Source organism: Prunus persica, chromosome G2, assembly GCF_000346465.2.
Source record: "Prunus persica cultivar Lovell chromosome G2, Prunus_persica_NCBIv2, whole genome shotgun sequence".
In the NCBI taxonomy this organism is placed as follows: Eukaryota; Viridiplantae; Streptophyta; class Magnoliopsida; order Rosales; family Rosaceae; genus Prunus; species Prunus persica.
In genome coordinates this window covers 22,602,004-22,621,339 of record NC_034010.1, presented here as the reverse complement: position 1 = coordinate 22,621,339, position 19,336 = coordinate 22,602,004, and the positions used below count along the sequence as shown (strand labels likewise).

The 19,336-nt window shown below is 37.0% G+C and overlaps 3 protein-coding genes and 1 long non-coding RNA gene across 4 annotated transcripts; 1 reads left to right on the top strand and 3 right to left on the bottom strand.

The window, feature by feature from the left end:
- LOC18784641 (hydroquinone glucosyltransferase) lies at nucleotides 2,444-4,120 on the bottom strand. The gene has a single exon (XM_007219558.2). The coding sequence runs from the start codon at nucleotides 4,078-4,080 to the stop codon at nucleotides 2,644-2,646; it is 1,437 nt and encodes a 478-aa protein (XP_007219620.1). The 5' UTR covers nucleotides 4,081-4,120; the 3' UTR covers nucleotides 2,444-2,643.
- On the top strand, nucleotides 5,274-6,363 carry LOC109947563. Its single transcript, XR_002270331.1, has 2 exons — nucleotides 5,274-5,537; nucleotides 6,046-6,363. It is a non-coding gene; the product is annotated as an uncharacterized LOC109947563 (long non-coding RNA).
- LOC18786816 (protein trichome birefringence-like 25) lies at nucleotides 6,560-10,220 on the bottom strand. The gene is made up of 3 exons (XM_020558028.1): nucleotides 9,687-10,220; nucleotides 9,005-9,288; nucleotides 6,560-7,726 (listed from the first exon to the last, which is right to left on the bottom strand). The coding sequence occupies exons 1-3, from the start codon at nucleotides 9,946-9,948 to the stop codon at nucleotides 6,944-6,946; spliced, it is 1,329 nt and encodes a 442-aa protein (XP_020413617.1). The 5' UTR covers nucleotides 9,949-10,220; the 3' UTR covers nucleotides 6,560-6,943.
- Nucleotides 12,737-18,053, bottom strand: LOC18787034 (protein ENHANCED DISEASE RESISTANCE 4). The gene is made up of 5 exons (XM_007220206.2): nucleotides 17,348-18,053; nucleotides 14,396-16,730; nucleotides 13,920-13,980; nucleotides 13,603-13,826; nucleotides 12,737-13,149 (listed from the first exon to the last, which is right to left on the bottom strand). The coding sequence occupies exons 1-5, from the start codon at nucleotides 17,460-17,462 to the stop codon at nucleotides 13,095-13,097; spliced, it is 2,790 nt and encodes a 929-aa protein (XP_007220268.1). The 5' UTR covers nucleotides 17,463-18,053; the 3' UTR covers nucleotides 12,737-13,094.

Sequence of the window (19,336 nt, the reverse complement as noted above, 5' to 3'; positions counted from 1 at the left end):
GAGTTAAGGACCACATCCGTATTGATCAATGGTCATGTTTGGCCTGCCAAATTAATGTTTTTTTAATAACCAAAATGGTTTCTTTTGTTGAACAACCCAAATTAATGTGTACCCATCATTTTTATGACATGTGGTTTTAAGAGAAGGGCCTTAGCATTTTAATGAGCTATAAGTTTAGTCGTATTGTTTTTAACAATATTAAAAGAAATTTCAAATTCGATTCTTTTGTCTGAAAAATAAAAAAGATTATAACAATAACAATACTTCTTTCAAAAAAAACAAAAAAAATCCACATTCATGAGAAGGGTTAAATTCTTGCTTAAAATCTTCTCACTCCTCCAAATTATGAATGAAATATATATAGATTTTTTTTAATGCGGATGTCCGGATGTTATTATTGTGTGAACACCATATATTTTCTATTACCTCTTCACACTTTTCTTTCTGGTGCACAATAATAACAACGTATAAACATCCGAATAAAGAAATAACTATATACATATATTCATCATCCCCTCCATTATCTCCATAAGTTATTAAAACGCTTCATTTTCTCCTCTAATAGATATTTTGTTGACAAAAGAAAAGTACAATAATTGCACCACTAAGCTAAGGAGATACTCTTTAGTTATTTCGAGAAAAGCTCACAAACATATGATGAGGAAGGTTTTGTGCCAATCAAACTTGGATAAGCTCAAACATATATGAGAAAAGTTGGGCCAATGAAAATGGAATAATACGTACCTTTTATCAAACACATGATTAATGTGTCAAAATTCCAGTGGGGTGCGTCTTCACGTTGGCATCAACCTTCAATTACTTGTTAACACTACTTTTGGATGGTTTGTGAGGTGATATGGTGTGCGCATGATATGACGATATATGGTGTTTTTTTTTTACGCTCTTCATTTATAGGATTTTAATGAGTTTGTGGGTTGTGCGTGATTCTCTTTAGATTAATTCAATTTGTTGTTGTATTTGATTATGGGAGAAGATTTATCCATAATTAATTAGCACCATAGTCCATAGTGATTTTGTATTTGTTTATATTCCTCTTATTAATAATTTATCCAAAAAATATAAGACGACTAAGAACACTCAAGTACATAATGTCAAGTATGTGTACGTTAATAATATTTTTTTTCATTAATTATTGAACATATAATGAAGTTGGGGAAACTGGTCTCTAGCAATCAAATTGCGCAGAATACATAACAAATAACCTAAACTGACAATAATGAAAACAACAAGAAAAGGGCAGATGAGCAAAACTCCTTAAATGTGTGGTAAACTTGATTTAGAGAAACTAAGAAATTTTAGAAGAAGAGTTTTGGAAGAATGATTGGATTGACAAATTAGCAAAAAGAGGTGAGAGGAGGAAAGGGAAAGCGAAAAAGTACTTCTCCTTCCTCCTCCCCTTCAGTCACCACAAGAGGCTTTGTAAACAAAATTGTCTTGTCACGATGTTATAGATGATCACATAGCTACATAATACTTATTTATTTATTTTAAATTCAATAGAAATATCTTTTTGTGTAATGAAAAAGGCGAAAAAGAAATATTGAGATACTTCTTGGAACCTAATCAAGTACAACTAAAAGTGCTACGATGTTTTGGAAGTCACCAAAGAAGACTTTAAATTGAGGAAAAAATATTAGACCACACTGAATTAATTAATATTAGAAAATGAAATAGTCTTGAAATAATCAAAGCAGTGATGACCTTATGATGATGAAAATATGACGCTAAAAGAAGTTCCAAATTTGATGTTGGAGTCTTTTGCAGCAGCCCTTGGATCCATTGGTGTGGAGGCTGAGGATAATGATTAAGATATTGCTTACTCACCAACAAAACATTATTAAGATTATCATATTAATTAAGGTTATTAGACGTGGGGTCATTATCATCATACATCGATTAGGTTCTAATTTACTGTTTAATGCTACTTTATTAAGAAATTTCTCCATCACTTTATTTTTTTTTTTAGTTTGAATGATGGGTACTAACTGCATAGGTGTCAAACAATTGTTGTCAGTTTTTCTTTTGGTTTTTTTTTTTTGTTGGGAAATCCAGAACTATTCCCCTCCATTTCTAAACATTATTTTATCCTTAATTGTGATGGATGAAAAGGGGAGTTTACAAGCGAGAAGAGCAAGAGATTAGAAAGATGAAAATAAATCTATATATTCTCAACTCATATCTAATATCACCTACTAGCTTTTAATTTAGTGATATTTGTCTTCACTTGTTTGAGGGACGTCTCAAATTTGACTCACATGATTATATATATTTATGATGAATTCGATACCTAGTTGTGGTTAACATATGTTGTAAATATGATATCGTTTGTTGGAAAAAAAAAGAAGAAGAAGAAGCATATATCTTATTTACAATATGCTAAACATAATATGGCATGGCGGTGTTTGTTTTATGAAATGGGATCTTTCAAATGTTGGGAATTGATAAAAATATCACTGAATCAAGAGTTAGCTAATACAACATATTGATATACAAGGTAATTATATTTGAATAATACAAACATGTTGCGAATTACATTAAGCATACATGAGTACCACATTTCAAGCACCCCATAATATGAATTATGAAATGGAGAATGGAAATGGAAAATCAACTGCACCGTAATTACTTCTTGTGTTTCTTCCACTTGATCACTAACTCAGATAGTGACTTTGTAGAAGAACCCTCTTCACTCTTTGCCTTCACAGCAGCTTCCTTCCAATAATTCATTTGATCACGAACCCTAAACCCTTCTTCCCCTTCCATTAGTTCCTTCACAACCCTGGCAATCTCCTCCCTTCCCACGATGCCATTTTCATCAGCTTTGGGCCTCAATGCCACTTTTAAAACCTCAGTCAACACAATTGCATTCATTTTCTGCTCTGCATACAAAGGCCAAGCAATCAGAGGCACACCATTCACAATGCTCTCAAGGATTGAATTCCATCCACAGTGACTTAAAAACCCACCAACTGAGCCGTGGCCAAGGACCTCAGTTTGTGGTGCCCATGATGGCACCGAAAGACCTTGCCTTTTGGTCCTCTCCACAAACCCATATGGGAGGCACCCCAAAGGGTCTGTTTGGCTATGGACACTAAAAAATGATGCATTTGAAGCTTTGTTATTTGGGCTTCTCACGACCCATAAAAATTTAGTTCCACTCATTTCAAGACCTAATGCCAATTCAGTGAGCTGTTCAGAAGAGAGAGTACCTCCACTCCCAAATGACACAAACAAAACAGACCCAGTCGGCTGATCATCCAACCATCTTAAATACTCTAACCCACCAGCCGGTTCCGCCCAACCACATGAACCGGTCTGTATAAGCGGTCCAATTGGGTAAACCGGTGGCCTACAAAGCTCAGTATCATCTTGCAAAGCCTTTATAGGATCTGGCTCCAATTCCATGAAGCTATTCAGTATAATTCCCTCAGCCAAACCAACCCTTTTCCCATGGTGAAGAAACAATTTGTATGCTTCATCTCTTCGGTCCTGAAATGGCTCTGGAAAATCTCTACCACAAATTGGTGTGCACCCAGGTAACTTCACTGGTTCAGCCAAGTCTCTGTATTCAGATGAGACCAAGCTGTCAAGCTTAGGCATATAAAGTAACAAAATTAACCCCATAGTCATCGAGGGAAAATATAAGTAAGGTGGCACATTGAACTGATGTGCAACATCAAAAGCGTCCGTGCCAAAAATATCAACCACCAATGCTACCAAGTTGGCATTTTCAGCTAAGGACTGGAACACGTCACGAATCGAAGAAATCGAGCGTGTGACAGCTAGGGTTATTTTTGTTTCTGCTTTGGTTTCTTGTGGTAGGTAATCAAAGGAAATTGGAGGGAGAAAGAAATAGGTTGTGGATTGTGGAGGTAGGCTCTGAAGAATGGAAATTTGGGGTTTGGGTAGATGAGACCCAATTGTTGGGATTATAAATGTGACGGTGAAGTTGTGGTGGTGGACAAAGAGCTTGGCTAGCTCAACCAGTGGGATAAGGTGACCCATGCCTGGACTTGGTACCATGACTACATGAGGTGTTGTGTATTTGTTTTCTTCCATTGTGGTTGTGAAGAATGATGGGGGCAGGTAGAAAGAATTATTATATAGTCTTTAGTGATGTGCAAAATTCAATCTTGGAACAGAAGTTTTCAGTCCTGGGAAGTTCTGGAATTACAATGACTCGGGTAGTATTTGCTCAAGGGTTCCAGAGAGATTGACCATTTCGATGTTTTTTAGTTGATCAATTGACTTTCTAACCATTTCTAGACACTTCGTCGTCTAGAGCCTGCTCAAGGACAATTCCTTTATTTCTATTGGATTGCTGAATTTTAATTTTTCAATCCTGTGTTTTTATCGAACTTGACAAATTTGATTATAGTTGATTTAACTAAGTATCTCTTGCAAAGACATTCTAATGCTATGTTAAACAACCATTAATTTGAAAATTTTAAAATGTCGGCAAATGAGTCAATGATGTATATCAAATTTACGCTTCTTTGAAATAGATACGAGGACATTGCCCCACTTATTGTAACCAGTCATCTATGGCTGGTTATAAGTATTTTATTTTCTTGTTTACTATAATTAATGATAGATTTGGAATTTTTAGAAGAGAAGGTTTTCAATTTTGCCACTCATAGTCTCAGTCCCACTCCCTTCAAAACCTGAAAATAAAGTCTTGTGAGGACCTCTTTAATAAGGGCCGTAGGATGAAATCCAAATGAAATATTTTACTTTTTCTTTTTTATACTCGCACAAAAAAAAGCAAAAATGGGGCTCTATAATGTAGAGCTCATGTGCCAAAAGGCATCCCCAGTGAAAGAGATTTGGGGCCTTATATCATAAAGCCCCATCAGAGCTGTCTCTAAATTTGCCAACTTTGATAGAGCTCAAGCTGGTCCCACTTTCTGAATTTTTTTTGGTAGAAATGTTCATTAAAAAAAAGCTAATATAACATAAACATATAATAAAAAACTAAGTTAATAACAACAAAAATTAATATGTAAAATAAATTACATCATAAAAAATTTATAGAGAGCCTCGGATGTAGAGTCCCCGTTGTTGGAAAGATATTTTTAAATACTTTTAGAGCTTAGAATATTCCAACAAAACTCTAAATGAGTCTCTATCTACTATTTTTATAACCCAATTTAAAAATTATGATTGGAAATGCCCTTAAAAGAGAAGTGCGGAAATCATTATAAGAAGAAGGAAAAAGAAAAAGTTGAATGCACCCTGCAGATCATTGTGTTGAAACAAAGCCCCAAAAAATTGGGCCCTCTTTAGACTTTAAGAAGCCCAAGCTGAGCCCAAAAGAGATGAGGCCTATTTGTATAATGGAACCACATTAAGGAAGCGAAAACGCACTAGACGCCTGAGCCTCAGCGACAGAAGGGAAGAAGAAGAAAAAGAAGAAGATGATATACCGGAAATGGAGCCTGTTAACTGGACCAGTCGCGATATTGGGAGGCATAGTGGGCACCGTAGTCGTCGGCCACTACCTTCTCATTGAGAACGTAATTTTCCCTTTTATTCATTTCGTTGTTCATTTAATTTATTTTCAGATTCAGCAATTCGAATATTTCTTCGTTTAAAATCCGCGATTTTCTGCTAAACTATCAATTGATCCGAATTAGGGTATTGGGTTTCGATTATTGAGTATAGATCTGGCTTCGTCGAGAAAAAAAAAATATTCTAGGGTTTCACTGCTTCACTTTCTTAATTCAAGTTTTATGATTTTAGCTCTTTTTGTATTTTCCATCAATTTGAACTGTATTTAATATGCCTAAATTCCTGCAAAATGAGACTTAATCCAGTGTTTTAGCTTTCCAAATTGTGGCTTACTGTGGTTTAGTATGTTCAATTGCTTGTTTGATAAAATTGCAATTAAATGTATAAAACAGCTGCCACTTCCTTAGAACAACAGCTTGAATTTTTTGAAGCAAGAGCTGGGCTGTGTTGTATATTTGCTGAATTTGATTTGAGACATGAACATTGTATTTAGCATTTTGTTTAATTACGCAGGATTGGATGAAGTCGGAGCCAAGGAAGGCAGATGCATCCACTTCAAGCAAATAAGAGAGGAAGGTGAAGAGTTGCATTTTCAGTGCGACCCAAGCTTTTTTGCTTTCTGTCTATATTTCATGAACATGTTCTGCAAACTTGTGGTGATGTTGCACTTTCAGATGTGACTTGTTAGTTAATAATCCAGAATTGAAATGTGAGTTCCGATTTGAAGGTTGTGGAGTAATTTCCCTGCATTTGTGTTCTCTGTTGTCCTAACATTGCTTTGATTTTGAATCAAGCTAAGAATCGATGAAATTCGATTTGCTTTCGTTATAAGTGCTTTCATTTCAAGAGTTGATGTGATCAGGTTTTACCCTTTGGTTTATTAGTTCATTGGCTCCAAGCAATAGTACTTAGAGATAGAACTAGTGAGGCAGGGTGACTGGTAAATGGCTTCCTAAAGATGAACTTTTGGATTTCTACATAATGCTAGTAGTTTTGTTTTGTGGCAGGACGACCGGTAAATAGCTTCTTGAATATAAATATGCGTCCCTTTGCATTATTTTCTGTTCTGTAAAGACGTATACTAAGCTTTTACAGAAATGAAGGGATTTTTATAGGATTTGTAATTTCATAGATAAGTTATGTGTAATACAAAGGGTATAAGATTTTGCAGCTTGGCCAAAAAATCTGAAATAGCAAAAAAATAAAAAAGTTCACACATCTTAGCGAGCTCGCAAGCCTTCTCTACATTTCATGGCTTCCCTGTTCTTTAAGGCATAGAATTATTCACAGGATAAACAACCCCTGCAAATGCTTATGAAGTATTTCCGAACCTTCAATCCGAAAAACAAAACTTTGATTCCGGCCAAGAATTCTGAGAGGTCGATAAGTCGAGGTAAATAAAATGGTTTGGTCATCGATATTTGTCACCATTGACCAACAATTCCATCACCAAATCATTCCAAGTATCTATTGGCCCAGGTAGGCACCAATGTAAGCAATCATTCTGAACTTTGGCATTTTTATCCTTGGCAAATGGCTGGAATTGCCTGTACGGACCTGGGTGCCCATCAGATCTCAACAATGAGAGATGGGTTGTGTCCAGTAGCTTCAAATTCACCCCCTCTTCAGATCCTTTCGCAGCCTTCTCGAATTCTTCCAACTCAATGTTACGCATTACATTATCTACATCTTTTAAATCAACCTCACCTTCTTTGAATGGCACCGACCTATTACAATGCCCACCACTGAACCACTCTCCATTCTCAAAGTGGTCCGGCGTGGTGGTTCTGAAGAATACAGACGCTTTATGATCTGAACGCGTGATGAAATTGAAAACCACACGGAGAGCACTGCGGTAGCTGTACTCAAATCCTAACTCGGTTAAGTTCTTTCCGGGGCAGGAATGGCAGCCGCTGACTGTGTTGTTCTCATGGTAAATTGCGGTCTTAAGGAACCATTTGCCAACGCCAATCACCACGTAATCGAAGCTGTTGTATTGATTGGTCCATGTCTTGTCGATCTTGTCAAGATAAAGCTGAATTTCAGAAGTAGAAACTCCATTCATGTCTTCGAAAATATCTGCTCCAATGAGGAACGGAGTCCAAATTACCGAAAGGGTGAAGTTGTAAGATGGGAAATGCCATCTTTTAGACCTGTATTCTTTGTCATGGTATACTTCAACAGCTTGCTCCACCTGTGGGGACATAATCACTGAAATGTGATCAACATTTTGGGACCAAAAATCGAAAGCCAACAAAGAATATATGCAATGCTATAAAACAAGGCACAAACAGATAACCAGTTGAGGCAGCAAGTTTAATCTACAACATGTCAGATCATGGTAGGTCCTGTATCTATACAGGAATTATATGGTTAAAAAAATATTATTATTATTATTATTTTATACAAGCGATATTGTGAGAGGGGGGGTTCTCTCACACATATTATCAAAATGTCGTGGAGGGGTTCGAACTTGAGACCATTGATCTACAAGTTAAGGCCCTTTTCAACTGAGCTTAGACCCCGCTGGCATGGTTACAAACTTATAAATAGGGCTTAAATGAAAATATACCATATAAGGCTGTCCTTAGCTCAAAAATCAGGACCTCAATTATCCCATTTTTTGTGGCTAAAATTTACTCAATTCATAACCACATCTCTTCTCTACAACTACAAGGCAGGTCCTTGGCTCAAATATCACATCCTCCAATTTCCTAAATGATCACACCCAAAAAAGTTCTTCCGTTTTTCATGTTTTAACACAACTCTCAATAACTAAAAGCCATTTCACTATTGGCTTGTCTAAGACTCCCTTACCAACAAAGCTGGGAAAGCTGGGAAATTTTGACACTCTAGTGGGTAATAAGTAACAATTGTAGACTCTTTCGAACTCGGGGCCTTTTCCAACATTGGAAAAAGAAGTAACACTAAACCAAGAGCTAGTCGGTTAACAATTCTATATTCTTTCATGCTGATAATTACCTATGAAAACCTATTGGAGCTATGCATACACCAGCAATCATTAAATTTCTAGAAACGACGTTGAATCTGAACCAATTATGATCCCACATACATGGTAGGTAAACTTGCTATGAAAAAGACTCTATAACCAATTAGAAAGCAGTGGTCACCATGAAAGTGCAGCTGTAGTCCACAACTAAAATCAAAATTAAATGTTGGAATTAGGATCACTAATTATAGATCAAGAGTTAAAACAGACGTGCCAGAAAAGCGAAGTAAAAGTTTGAATGACTTTTGGAAGCAAAGCCAGTAAGACCTAAGCCCCGTGATTAATACACACAAACCACATGTCCCCACACAACATAGTTTGATCTAACTAGGTTTCCATTCAATCTCCAAAGAGAGAAAGTCGCTAAGGTTTCAACAATTTGAAAGTAAAATGCCACTTTTCAACAAAATCAACAAGTTTTAGTTTGATCTAAGCAAAATCTTGAAATGCTTTAAAATGTACCTGAGAGAGGATGCAAATCAATGATTGCACATGGTTACGCGAGATCGAATCGCCGACGAAAGCCCACGATTTGTTCCTCATTAGAGCAAGAAACCTCTGTGGATTGAACTTGCGTAGCTCACAGTCTGTTGGCTTCCACCTCCAGTAAATGTAGCCTGAATCAGGGCGGCCATTCTTCATACAATTTTGATGAGATTCCATAACATGGCAGCTTTCATTAGTGTATCTTGGTCCTGATGAGTCTGGTACCCAATCTCCAGTAAAAATGTCACATTTTACTGCCACTACATTTGTAAAAAGTAAATAAATCTGAGGCAAGCAAAGGTTCAAAGAAGCATTATGAGAAAGGCTTTTTAACTTTACAGTGCAGCGACCTTATGTTGTCTGAGTTTTTCATCAACAGTTACAGAAAACAGAATTCACTAACAAAATTGCAAAAATCAAGTAGAGAGAGAAATCAGATGAGAAATTTTGGTGAGTTTTCAAATGAAGAAATTGCTAATTCATCATTCATGCATGGAGGATGCAATAGGGAAGGAGATGGGAAAAATAAATTAGTGTCAAAAAGGAAACTTTCTCAAGCCTAGTACATTTACACAGACTCATCCACTCTGTCCCCAGAAAAAAACAAATGAACAAAAACACACAGACACAGACAGAGAAAGAACAGAAAATTACTTACCATTTTGAGATGTTTGGCTGCTGTTTCCAGGAAAATCGACAGGACCAGGAGGAGTTTGAGGAGGAAAAGATGGAACAGAGGAGGGCTCTGTTTCGTGGTCTGCAAGAGGAGGTGGCTCAACTGATAATCCAATAGAATCAGAATAGAAGAGTCGAAAAGCGAGACCCAACAAAAGAAAAGAGGCCGCAAACTTCACAAGTAGACGGTTATGTTTGTGAAATGACGATACTGGCTTTGATTCAAACCTCATCTCCTTCAACATTTGGTGTCGGAGGAGGAGACCAGAAAACTCTCTGAACCAGAATTAAGTTTTTTTTTTGAAGAAAAAAAAAAGTGTTCAAGATGAGGCTGGTTTTTGGCAACAAACCACCAGACGCGATCTTAGCATGAAAAAAATATGTTGTCTTTATATTTTAGGTGGCTAGTAATGTCTGAAAAACATCACAGAGTCTACAGAGACTTATTGTCGGCTGCACACTGCCACCGGCGTGCGTGAGTTTGTGTTCTGTGTTTTGGTTTTGGGATATACAGCTTGCAAGGCTTTGTTTGGTTTGGTTTCATGAAATGGACAATTAAACTTTTTTCTTTTTTTAAGTTGACAAAACAAAGGAGCTATAGCTAATAGGGTCAATAAAATTAATTTATTGTCTAATTATGAAGTCAAAATAGTATTTAAATTTGTTATTAGTTGTTTTGGGTGTTAAGCCTTTGGTATGTTTCTGTATTTAATTGGTTCAGTTATTTTGGCAATAAGTTTTGTTGTTTAAATTATGCTCACGTTGGGTAGTAATTGAATTGACGTTTATTGTAGTGCCAAAAATTCTATTTAATTGACCAAAAATAAAACACATTCTATTTAAACCTTTCGAACTAAGTAAGAAGTAGCAGAACATTTTGATCAATTTTCTCACTTCTCTCTCTCCCACATTGTGCTTTCAATTTTTAGTTTATCTCTCGGGGGAAAATTTAAGTTGTTCACCCGACTCAAGTATTGCAAGTGAAAATCTATAAAAATTGAATTTTATATTTCAAAAGATAAGTATTTTGCTGTAATTTAATTAATTTTTTTTAACTTACTAATATTTATATTGTGTGATGTTTTGCATCATCCACCAACCAAATTTTCCAACATAATGTTGATTAATAAATAAAACTTGGGTTGGGTTTTTCTCTCTTTTTTGGGTGGATAAATCTGAATACTTAGATCAATGCACGTGCCCTACCCACCTCACACCTTTGATCTGAATTTTAATAGTGGATGGATTATTGGATTATCTCAAAATAGCTGGCTTGAGCTTCTAGTGGAGCTTTAAAGTCTAATTTACATCACCACTGGACCAGCTTTCTAATTTATGTTTTTATTTTTATTTTCTTGGGAAGAAGAGAGAACTTTATTAGGTAGATCACCTTAAGCCCAAATCCAGATTTTGTACACTAATCACTTGATTTTTGCCTTTTATGTATTTGGGATGTTACATGTTTTTTTGGACAAAATTAGGAATGAGGATGAAGGTTTTCTCACATACACTGTCAATGTGCTATTAGGGTTTGAATTTGAGACCATTGATATACAAGTTAAGACCTTTCCCACAAGTCGTTGCATGCTTCCCAACCTTAATGATAGTTTTATTTTCTTTGCTGGATGATTAGTTCTTTTTTTTTTTTTTTGAGGGATCAAAATCACATGTTTTCAAATTAATAGATACAATTTATGAATTTGAAATGATTAGGTCCAATGAATTCATTATGGTTCATGCATTTCTTCTATATCTTTTTATAGAAATAAAAAATTTTGTGTTTTATTAACAGGATTTCGAGCCTCTGCATTGGCTTCCCGGAATCCATGGTTAAGGAAGGGAAGAGAGAAAGAAATGAAATGAGACGGAGAAATAAGGACATACAATGGTTTAACCTAAAACTAATATTTTAAAGTGGCATAGCGTTTATAGTTATGTTTATTATATTTTATAAGCAAAATCCAATTTGAGAAGAAAACCCAATTTCTGTATATATATATATATATTTTTGGGAGGATCTTTCCTATTGAAAGGGGCGATAGCATATTAAACTCACACACACAACACGAATGTTAAGATTCGAACTCAGGACCTTACTAAGGGAGAAAATACTCTAAACCACTACACTAGTAGGTCTTTTGCATTAATAATATTATTTTAAGTGTAAAGAACGTGACACTTATTATGAAAAGAAGAAAAAAAATTTTAAAAAAAAAAAATTAGAGAGAATGTTGCTAGCCTCTAGGGTTTAATGTGAGCGGGGGGGGCCAATTGGGGCTTGGACCCTAGGGAAAGCGAAAGCTTTAAAGAGCTTTCATTTCAATCACATTTGTCAATTTCCATGAGCGGCCTTTACTTTATTATCATCTGCACTCTGCAGACTGCAATGTCTTCAGCTCTCTTCTCTTACTTCCACAATTCTCCCTTCTCAAGAAAAAAAACAACGTATGAAAAACCAAAAGAAAAGACAAATTTGACAAAATTTTATTTTATTTGCAACAATGGAAATAAGTCTATTATACAAGAATTTCAATTAGCCATTCTTAATCTTTCCTTCTTTCTTGCCAACAGAGTTTAGTCTAGTTAAAAAAAAATTTAACTTGTATAACAGTAGTTTTAAGTTCGAATTCCCATAACACCTTTTTGTGTATGAGAAAATTCGCCTCTTTACTAACTTTGGTAAAAAAAATAAAAATAACTTTCCTTTTTTCTTTGGCATGGCTCAGGTCCTGGGCTCTGAGCACTAGGCTCAGATTGGGGTGAGCCCAGTATTTGAGGCCAACTGAACGCCCCAACACTATGCAGGGCAAGGCTGCAAGTGGGGGTTGCCAGTGTGTCCTGAGGCCGCCATACAAATTGAATATCTCTGTGCATTTTTTGCACCAGACAAACCAATCATTGGCTTGGTCTGAATTTCACAACTCCGTTCTTTGTTTTTTTTGGTCCCAAAATTGCCTCAGCCCCTTCACAGGTAGTAGTTTATCACACACACATAAGAGGGAAATATTGACTAGTAGTAGCTGCTCAGGTCTGTTGCACATTCTTTCAATGGTTAAGCACCAATGGAACAAAAATCATAATAGCAAGAGAACAAAAAACCATATACATAATATTTGAAGTCAGCTCAAAGAAGCTTGCATGATCACATACACAATAAAATATCAAACCAGAAACAGCTATACTAGATTTCAGATAAAACTAGCCTACATACCATCCAACAGTTTTATCATTCATTTTCAGTGTTCTGCAATGTTGTACAGAACAGTTAAAAGAATTTTCTCGGAGCGGTTTTCTTTCCCCTTTTTTCCCCTTATAATTTTACTTCCAAATTCAGGATGGAAGACTTAGGTTCTCCACATGTCAGATGCACCTAGTGATTTATACAAGTTGATTATGCAGCAGCTCTTGGAAGCTTCATGCCAAATCCCCTTTTTACCTTCTCAACCCTGTTCAAAGGGTCAAAGTACGAAACATTAGAAAATGCCCAAAGACGCTGGTGGGATGTTTAGATTTTAGACAAGTAATAATATTCATGGCAAACCAAACAGGAAACAAGAAGATTGCTAAAACATACAATAGCATCAGTAAAATTGTAAAAAGATGCTGACAACCAAGTGGCTAAAACATGCCGCATGTGAGGTGAAGTAAAATATATGAACAAATGTTCACAGCATTTTCTGTTAAAGGATCTTCCTAGATTATCTATGTCCAAATTATTCAACATGTCTTTCATTCTAAGTTCCAACCATAACAGAAACCAACATTTCCACGATAAACGACAAAATAAAGATTTAAATATGCCTATCTGCTCATCATGATAATAGCAACACTTTACTATCTAGAATAATTGACAAGTAGAACGAACTAAAAGAGACAGCCATCAAAGAATTAGTGCTTACGTTGGGGCAAGCTTGCCAAGACAATCAAGCTCTTCACCGGTGTCCTCATCTAGGACTCTCCCCGAGATCTCTATGATGTAAGATCTATCTCTGGTTGTGGGAAGTCCTCTACTGGACAGCAAATCTAAATCTTTTTGGTGAAGCTCTCTTCCATTCACAAAGATACCAGTATCTCCACCAGCACAGTTCTGAGGCATGGGATAATTGAATTCTTCAATAAATGGCTGCAAAAGAAAAGAATTCTCCATCAACATTAAGCAGAAAACCAATATAACTAATAGCTTATGCATTGATAATAGTGTAAAAATTTCTCTTACAGGAATCATGCCAAGACCAGGCCCACCCATGACACCCCAGAATCCAGCTCGGAAATCATACCTGTTTTAAGAAATTGAAGGCAAAGACATAAGTACAATGGAGGAGGTGAGAGAGATTACAGATGCAACAGTAAGCTATCCTTGAAGTATACTGTTAGCCCTCACATGTGGGCTCTCCCAACTCTAGTGAGCCCAACATATGGAATTCAACATACATTACAGAGATTTTAACCAGGGATCTATTCTGCTGCTACCATGATTAGTAGTATTGGTTTATCACCCTTTTTTTTGGTCGAAAGTATTGGTTTATCACTTTTCCAAAAAGCTTAAGCTATTAGAATATAGGCCAACAAATGTTTTATCTTCCAACAAAGCACATGTCTTCACTCATTATGAGTTTTAAAAGATTATAAAGCATAGTTCCAGAAAGCAAACATGCTAAGAAATGCACTATGTGTTAGTGAGTGCACACTTACCAATATTGTCCAGGGTGGACTGTTCCCGCCATCTTTTCAGCCTTCTTAAGCACACGATCCGCTATTAATTGCCCATTAACTGAAACATTGCTTCTCCCATGCTCATTTGTTTGATTTGATTTGGAAAAATCCCTAAAGCTTTTCTTAATAAAGTTGGTAATAAATGATTCACTCCCTTTGTTGGTTCTTGGCTGATCTTCTTCTTTGTTTGCGTCCCAAGAATCTTGGGAAACCCCAGTGTTAGAGTACTCATTAAATGATACCTCCATCTCAGTTGCTAGTGATGTCTCTTTCAACGAATTTTGTCGCGAGTTAACCTTATTTGGTTTTACCTTCTCTTGATCTGAGCGACTACTTCGGTTTCCCTTCCCAAGTCGGTTTATCACGTGACTGTTAGATGAGAATTCAAAATGCTCCTGTAGAGGTGAACCAGGAGGTGGAGGAGAAAAAGTGGCTTTGGTTGGCTGCTGAATAGAATTTGTGAATTCTTTTGGAGCAATTGGAGCTTCCGGATTGCAGTCATCCTCAGAGGTACTTGGAGATGAAGAATGAAAGCTTTGCATCTCATGAGGCTTGCCTGTTGTTGAACTTGGGGCTGTGGACGGTAAAACAGGTTCTCTATCTATTGAATGAAAATCATAACCAGAATTATCATAATCATCAGAAGAGAAATGAGCATAGACCCGGGTGACACGACCATGGGAATGTGAAGTACTATCTTTGACCACCTCATTCGAGCTAATATTAACCTCTGATGGATTTTGCTGTGCTTCTGCGTGATGGGAAAGGACAAGTTTCTTATTGGAAACAGAAAAATCGATTACTGTTGAACAAGCCCCGCATCGCATTTTCTGTTGATTCTTTTCCCCAATAAGTACTCTCTTGGGCAGCTGCAGAAGTTCAAAGCAATTATTGCATGTTACAAATGGAGCACCACCAGAAAATGGAAGACATCGGCGGCCACCACTGGCTAGCACCACCCTCTCTGGACGGGAATGAGCAAAACTGTCCATGTGGGAGTTAAGGTCATTTGGCCATCTTGTATGGGGTTGGTCACTTGGGCGTCTTGTATGGGCTTGTGACACGTGAAAGGGTGGAGGAATTGCAGTCCTAGGTTTGTTGTGATCATATGGACCAATCATCCCAGGATTTTCAGGCTGGGCCAACATGGGATTGTTAGGGAAATCAGGGAATCTTTTATTGTGAAAAGCAGTGGATGGAACTGGCACTGAAGCTCTTCTGTGTTTGTCATAGCAATAGAAACAAGGGCAAGTAGGATGGTGAAATGTTGCACTATGTGGGTAAAGCTCATAAGGATCAGGACTGTTTTCAGCATACTGTCCAGAAAAGTATGGATGAGATGGTTGCTGGTATTGCCTGGGAAAGGGATGAGGAGGTCCACTGAGCATTTGGGATCCAAAAGGATCCCCATACCCAGGAAAATGGTTTGAATTATGCATGGAAGGAGAAAAGCTAGGCATAGGCATTTCACGCCCATTGGTGTAGGGATATGGCTCAGGAAAATGATTGAAATGAGAGTGTCCTGTGACATGTTTACTAGGTCCAAAGTACTGCATTGAAGCCCTATTTGCCCCTGAAGAAGCTCCTGGGTATGAAGCGTCAGAACTACCATAAGGATCTGGAGGAACCATCCCCCCTTCATGGGGAGCTTTCTCTTTCGGTTTATCAACCAAATTACAAGACCGGCTAAGTTGATCCCTTAGCTCATCCAGCTTCTTTAGAAGCTCAGCTCGGTCTTGTTCGAGGTACAGAACTCTGTTTGCCCCATTTGGGTCATTAGTATTCCTCAATGGTTCCCCACCCCTATGAGAAGAACCCAAATGATAATTTGATGGACCCTCATCTGGATAATTTGAAGTTGAAGACCTCATACCTTCAACATCAATTCTTGGATGTCTTCGATACCGCTCCCTTTCACCATTCTCCCAAGTTTGCCAATCTGCCATCCATCCTGATCTTCGGCTTTCACTCATGGAACTCAATTCCACATTCAAATCTCCATGCTCTCTTCCCAATGCATTGCTCAATTCATCTCTTTCCACGCTCATACCTACGCCATCCTCGACAGCTCCGTTATCAGTCGTCTCTTTGGCTTGCTTCGTACAGATTTCAGCAGTTTTAACATCTTCCTTCTCTAAATCCCCGAGATCAAACCTCAAAGAGCCATCACTTGACTTAACATCAGTATCAGAGGCATCAGTCAAAACAACTATTCCTTTATTATCTGAATCATCTGATTTAGCAGAAACTCCTCCAACCCTTTCTTCGTCCGACTTCATGGACAAAGTATCCCCCTCTTGCCTTTTCTTGTTAGCTGTAAACGAGAGATGTGAATATTTGATCCTCAATTTTAGAGAGACAAAATAAACTCAAACAAAAGAAATTTGCTTTATGTAATGACGTTCATATTAGTATCCTTGAGTAGGAAATGTGTTGATGGTAATGCTACTATTAAGTTCGATATCTGGTTTTCCAGGTTTAAAAAACTTAACCTCTCAAATACAAATGATTGTGTGTTTGTGTTAGTGTGGAATTTGGTTTTGCATTGGGACTATACCACACAAAAATTTCAAGGCTGGAAATCGTGATTTCATTCAATTTTCTAAGGTTTCTCATACATGAATCAAGCAGAAACTTAAACAGAATTACAAAAACAAAAACAAAAATCACGACTATAACCGTAAAGATTTGAAACAAACAGTAAGGTAGCCGTTGGTTACCAAGAAATCACAGAAATTGACATTTTGATCAGAAACTTGGAGGTAAAGAGTTTCCAGCCAACATGAATCATATGATTCAAAACGTAAAGTTTCTCTCTTTTTCCTCAAATTTATCACCAACCATACCAAATAATCCTCACATTGTGCAAAACAGGAAGCAAAGAATGAAACTAAAAACAAAAAGGCAAAGAAAGAAGAAGAAGAAGCATACCTCCTAGAACAGCACCACAACCACCACACTGATAAACAGAGTAATCAGCAAGCTCGGGGAGAAGATTCTCACATTTTGGGCACCGAACCAACCTCACTTTAGCTGAGTCCCCCATTTGCTCATAACCCAAGTCACCAAACAACCCCAAAGACAAAACGACCAAAAAACAAGCGACAAATTAACAACTGTTTCCAGTCAAAGTTTGCCTGCGGAAAAACTAAAAGGAAAACGAGGTAAAGAAAATGAGGTGAAAGGAGAAAGCTTTGGGTTGTTGCTAGAATGAGCTGAGCTGGGTTGCTGTTTTAAGGAGCTGAAACTGAGTGAGTGGGGAAGAAAGACAGGAAGTCTCTTTTTCTTTTGGGTTTTCTTTTTCAGTTTTCTGAGGAACCAAACAGAGAACAGATGGCGTTGATGATGATGATGTGGAACTAGAGAAGCAGACGTGAGAGAGAAGAGAGCTTTTGTGGGGACAAATAATTTATCGGAAAACTATGAGCTGGAAAAAAGAAAAAAAACAAGTGCTTTGAGAAATTCTATTTCCAGTAGATGTATGTGTTTTTGTGTATCTGAGAAACTCTCTGCATTTATGCTCTGCTTTGTGTTTTTTTGTGTGTTTTTTTTCCTGCTAAATTTATATTATCAGACACACACCAAATGTGTGAGTCTTGGACCGTTTTCCAACGTTAAAGCAAATTGATATTTCCAAGGAACATGCCCCAAAACGACGACGTTTGGTCTTGAGACGGTGTCGTTTCTTGTGCACAAGCAGAATGAGAGTGACTTTCATTGGAATCGCCGTTTGTCTGGTGTCGTTTAACACTGACGCTTTCCTCTTTTTACTATCCGCACCCTAACTTTACCCTTACGAAGGAGTGGAAGAAGCAAAAATGATATGGGCAGTAGCAAACCCACTTTTCCTCTCTTTATATTTTTTGCTTTTGCTTTATTCGATTTTTCTTTAATTTTGGTTTTTTTTTTCTTTTTTCTAATAAGGGCTTTTTCTTGGTTGCGACTGGAGAGAGAAAAGCACTGTTTTGGCCGATGTGAAAGGTGAAAAGAAGAAAAAAGAGAGAGAGAGAAAAAACTAAGAAGGTGCGTTTTCATGACACGTCTGACGACTAGTCTCTATACGAATCCAAATCAACCCCACACCTGACTATTAGTGGGCCCTACGAACCCTAACCATTTGTCCATTGTGGCATTGTCGTCCTATCAACTGCTACTTATTAGCATTCACATCTCTTTCGCTGCCAGATTTTGACTTTTAAGCAGATTTTGATGAGAAGACGATGATGAAAAGATGAGTCAAAAAAAAAACCAGAAAAAAAAAAAGACGATGAAGAAGAGAAAAAAGATTGGGTCTTGTTTGTTTTAATGAATTTGAATGATTTTTGGCTCAACTGAAAATCATGTTTGCAAGCTGGAATTTTAATGGCACAACCAAAGTTAGGGGTCCCAATATATAAAGTTGCTGCTTGGACATGTTACATGTATTAGAGAGCATGTTGTTGCCTATGGGATATTGGACCATTTATGAGATGGTCTATCTAGTTATAAGATTGTAACACATTGGTTTTGGGACTGGGAGTTTCATCTTTTGTACCTCTCTCTTTTGCAAGCTTCGGGATTCTATATTTGATTTGGAGACGTTGGATGGAACTATATATAGGAGTTACATATTTTTCTGTAGTGTATGACTCATTACAGAATTGGAAATTTGAAGATGTTGGATGAAACTATATATAGAAAGTACATCTTTCTTTACAGTGTATTCCGAATTGGAAATTTTCTTTGTCGTTTGAAAATAGTGGCGATATTGACACTCTTCCTACACTTTCTACTTATGAGTAGAAAAAACTATAAAAATACTTGGTTTGAAGTGGATGAAACTAAAATTGGAGTGGTATTATCTCTACCCTTTGAAAATGCACATATGCATGCAGAAACATTATATGGGATGATGGGTAGTTGATTTTATGTAAGAAAGTG